The 5,000-nt window shown below is 45.5% G+C and overlaps 1 protein-coding gene across 1 annotated transcript in view; it reads left to right on the forward strand.

Moving 5' to 3' along the window:
- Positions 1-5,000, forward strand: part of LOC126983513 (myeloid leukemia factor 2-like) — a 39,061-nt gene that overhangs the window by 12,408 nt on the left and 21,653 nt on the right. The window contains 2 exon segments of the mRNA XM_050836270.1: positions 3,808-3,951; positions 3,953-4,064. Coding sequence (XP_050692227.1) covers positions 3,808-3,951; positions 3,953-4,064 — 256 coding nt within the window.

Here is a 5,000-nt window from a genome sequence, read left to right on the forward strand (position 1 = left end):
GCGTGGTCATTTCATGATCACATTCGACCCCCTCAGAAAAGGGTTAATCCCCAAAGGTGACAACTCAGATGAGTTGTTATAGATGCAGTAAGACCCAAGGAACATTTTCCAATAGGTTTTGTGGATGTACTCCAGATGTGATTTAAATGTTGCAGGGGCGCCCCCTACTGGTCACTCAGAAATGGACTTATCCCCATGGCGGCCGCTTAAGAGTTATTTCATGTGGTTCCTACTCTATCAGAGAGTCATTTAGCACAGGTTTGATGAATGTACTCAAAGATGTGTTTGAAACCAATATCTGGGGGTTTTGTTAACAGCTCCCCCTGGTGGTGTCCCCAAAAGTGTCACTTAAGAGTTGCATTTTTTTGGTCCCCAGCCATCATCCTAACAACTCCATACCTCAAACCTTTTGTACTCGAGATGTGAATTAAATGTATGCTAGCTCCCAGACTAACCATCGTGTGTACTGCTCCAATACATGACAGCTTCTTCCCGCCCCGCACTGGACATAAACAAGGGTGTCTTATCTCGCCTCTCTTTCTCTCTCTCTCTCTCTCTCTGGTGTGGCGGCTGTAACAGTTGTAGTAGTAGTAGTAGTTGTCCGATTTAGACCATCTGCCATAACAGTGTCACAGGTGGCGGTGGTGGTGATGGTGGTGGTGGTGTGAGAGGTGCCTGTCAGTCTGTCTTCTCACATATCTTCTCCAGCCTCTCCTCCTCCTCCTCTTCCTCCTTTAGTGTTTCCTCCTTTAATTCCTCCTCTTCCTCCTCCTCTTTTTAAATGTCATTCCTCCACCTCCTCCTCTTCCTCCTCCTCATCTTCCTTCTCCTTCAAATGTCATTCCTTCTCCTCCTCCCCTTCTTCCTCCTTAATATATCATTCCTTTTCCTCCTCCTCCTCCTCTTTTTTTTTTCTTCTTTCATATATCATTCCTCCTCTTCCTCCGCCTTTGAAATATTCCTCCTCCTCCTCCTCCTCCTTTCACATTTAATTAAAAGCCGTAATATATTTTTAGTTTTAGTTTTTTCGTAGAAAGTGGAGGGAGGAGGAGGAGGAGGAAGAGTAGGATAAAGAAAACTAGAGGAGGAAGAGGAAGAGAGAAAGGAAGATAACGAGGAGAAGGAATAATAATAGCAATAGTAAAAATAACAAAGAAAAATTAGAAGAAGAATGGAAATGGAGATAAAATAGGAGGAGGAGGAAGGAAGAAAGGAAGAGGAGGATAAGAGAGAAGAGGAGGAGGAGGAGGAGGAGGATAGAGATATTTTAAAGACCCAAACACTAAAATTAAAATTAAATAAAACCAATCACTCGGAAATTTTACTCTGATACATAACTCAACATTTATTTTCCTCGGTGGAGAATTTGACTTTTTAATATTTCCAGGTGTGTTGGCAATGGCTGTGGGTGTGGGTGTGGATGAGATGGGTGGAGGAGGGGTGGAGGGGATGAGATATGGGTGAGGGAAGGGGGAATTTATGTGAAGTGGGCGGAGGAATGTGTGGATGGGTATGGTTATGGGAAGTGGTGGTGGTGGTGAGGATAGTGTAGTGGTGGTGGTGGTGGTGGTAGTAGTTTTGTTGCTATTGTTGTTTCCTTTCTTGGCCAGAATCCTCAAGAGTAACTTCGCATCCGTATTCACAGTCGAGGACATCGAAACCATTCCCGAGAGCCCTGACCCGCCGAGTGAGATCACGCCGCTGGAAATTGACTCAATATGCGACCAAGAAGTAAAAAAGTACTTGGACAAACTCGACACGAACAAGTCAACGGGAGCCGACAGTTTGTCCCCGCGGTTATTAAAAGAGCTTAAACAACAAATACTTCAACCACTCACTACCATATTCAACCAGTCAGTTCAACTAAACAAGGTCCCGGAAGACTGGAAGATGGCGAACGTAACACCGATTTTCAAAAAAGGAGACAAAAGCGTTGCATTAAACTACAGGCCCATAAGTTTGACATCAGTGGCAGGAAAAATACTCGAAAAGATTATTAGAGATAAACTTGTTAAGTTTCTAGAAAACAATAATATAATCTCCGACACCCAGCATGGCTTCAGAAACAAGCGCTTCTGCCTAACGAATTTATTAGACTTCTTCCAAGGTATATATAAGAACTGGGCTGCCCACATCCCCCGTGATGTTATATACCTGGACTTTCAGAAAGCCTTCGACAAGGTACCGCACGAGCGACTCCTTAAGAAACTGCACTCGGCGGGCATCGGAGCCAATCTGATCGCGTGGATAAGAGATTGGCTCACCGACAGAAAACAACGAGTACTACTCAACGGACAGCCTTCCGATTGGCTACCAGTCACTAGTGGAGTGCCTCAAGGGTCAGTGCTGGGACCCATCCTCTTTATCATATATATCAATGACCTAGAATCAGGACTGAAATCCACAATATCGAAATTTGCAGATGACACCAAGGTGGGTGGAGATGCCCTCACAAAGACCGACTGCGAAATCATTCAGAAAGACCTCAATCACATTATCGAATGGTCGGAAAAATGGCAAATGTCTTTTAATGTTGACAAATGCAAAGTCATGCACATTGGGTCCCAAAATAGTAAACACACATACATCATGAATGGGAGACCTCTGCAAGCGATGCAGGAGGAAAAAGATCTTGGAGTCACTATCAGCAGTGACCTGAAACACGCGAATCACTGTAAAAAAGCATACAACAAAGCCAACATTATGCTCGGGTTCATAGCGAGGAACTTCGAGTGTAAAACACCAGACGTGATGCTATCCCTGTATAATTCCATGGTAAGACCGCACCTCGAGTATGCAGTGCAGTTCTGGTCTCCCAATTACAGAAAGGACATTGCTTTACTGGAAAGGATTCAACGACGCGCCACAAAGATGATTCCAACCTTCAGGGCTCAACCGTACGAGGAACGACTCAAGCGACTCGATCTCTTTACACTGGAGAAAAGACGTCTACGAAGAGATATGATTCAAGTCATCAAAATTCAACAACGTCGATTGCTCTAAATTCTTTGAACTGCAAACCAACTCAAGAACTAGCAATAATGGTTTACCCATTCAGTTGAGTCGATGTAACACAGACATTTGAAGGAGTTTCTTTTCAAGCCGAGTCATCCGCCACTGGAACAATCTTCCCTCAGAAGTAGCAAATGCAAATACCAACAACTTCTTCAAATATAAAATCGACCGTCATTTCGCTGCGTCGGGAGTAAACTGAATAACGAGGGGCTTCCATCTGCTCCCCAATATCGAGGTGCTTTCATCTGCTCACCAAGCCCCAAGTGGCGGTCGAGGAGATTAAATCACCCAAGCGGGCGACCTCGTAATGAGCCAATAGGCTTTCTGTTGCCTGCATTTCCATGTTTCCATGTTTCTCCTCCACTTCTTGCTCTTCTTCTCCCTCTTCTTTCTTTTCTTTTTCCTCTTCCTCCTCCTATTATTATTATCATTACGGTATTAGTATTAGTAGTGTTAGTAATAGTAGTAGTCGTAATAGTAGTAGTAGTAGTAGTAGAGGAGAGTATCAAGACTCCTCTCCACCCGAAACTGACCTCTCTCCTGGCCACTCGTTCTGTTGTCTCTGGTTGGGGCAGCGTCTATAGCGGACCTTTTCGTTCCTGTGTTTGTTTTTTGCCCTTGAGCTGCCTCCCTTGATGTATAAAAGAAAGGTATCATCATTATCATCAGTGCAGTAACAGCAGACGTCCGCTAGCACCGTCTTCCTCTCCCTCCTCCAGTAGCAGCGTCAGTAGTGGCAGCAATAGCAGTAGTCCATCTCCCCTAACCCCGTCTTTTCCTTCTTCCTCCCAGGGGTCACCGCAGCATCATGCGCCAGATGGACCAGATGATGAACACCATGATGCGTGACCCCTTCGAGAACGACCCCTTCTTCGGCAGGGGCGGCGGTGGCGGCGGCGGCGGCGGGGGGCTGCAGGCCATCACGGCAGGACCCACCGCTGGCCCCTGGCGCCGCCCGCACCGCTCCCAACTCCCCCCCATCCAGGGCAGTGGCCAGCCCCTTCGGCGCCCTCGGCATCCCCTCCATCGGCAACATGATGTCCTCGCTGGTGAGTGTAGGGAGGAGGCTGTGTTGATCTGTGTGTTGCGGTGTGTTTGTGTTGTGGTGTTGTGTCTTTACTCTTGTTTTGGCTATTGTGTCTTGTCTTGTGGTGGAGGCTGTTCTGTGGTGCTGGTGGATGTTCTCTTGTGTTGGCTGCTGTGTTCTGTTGTCTTGTGTCTGTGTGGAGGGTGTTCTGTTGTGTTGTGGTGGTGTCTCTTCAGTTGTGTTCTGTTGTCTTGTGTGTGGAGGGTACTTTTTTGTGGTGTTGTCTCTTCTCTTGTGCTGTGTTGTCTTGTCTGAATGGAGGGTGTTCTATTGTTTACATAGCTGGGTACGATAACAGAAAACCTTATTCCCGATAACCGATAACTGATAATGAAAAACCTTATCGGTGATAACCGATATTCGTTAACTGGAGACACAAATATAGGCGATAACCGATACCCGATATAAATCCACATTTCTGATACTAGCTAGCGATACGTCCGATAGGCGAAAACGATACTATATTGATATTTCAAATATAAAACATAGATGAATTCAAATTTTCATAATCTGTATTTTAGAAAACTTACAAAACCTGAAAACCACACGTTGACACGTACATGTGGACGGTAATACTAGAAACGCCTGAACCGGTGTTGTGTTATTTGGCGTCTCCACCGTCAAAGCTGGCGCTTTTGTTTAAAACACGGGTCTTCGTGAACTGCGCATACCAGACCAGCAAGGGTAGACCTGTACGGTCTCACAAAGCTTTTTAACCGTAATTAATAGTTGCTGGAAGGCTGAATCAGACATACGTACAGTACCACTACCACCATCCTCGCTGTTTCTAGAATGACACTCTGTACGAGTTGTATTTATATGTACAGTGTCGTTCTAGAAACAGCGAGGTTGGTGGTACTGTATGTCTGATTTAGCTTTCCAGCAACTCTTAATGTGT

The sequence above is a fragment of the Eriocheir sinensis genome, chromosome 54, assembly GCF_024679095.1.
Source record: "Eriocheir sinensis breed Jianghai 21 chromosome 54, ASM2467909v1, whole genome shotgun sequence".
Lineage (NCBI taxonomy): Eukaryota > Metazoa > Arthropoda > Malacostraca > Decapoda > Varunidae > Eriocheir > Eriocheir sinensis.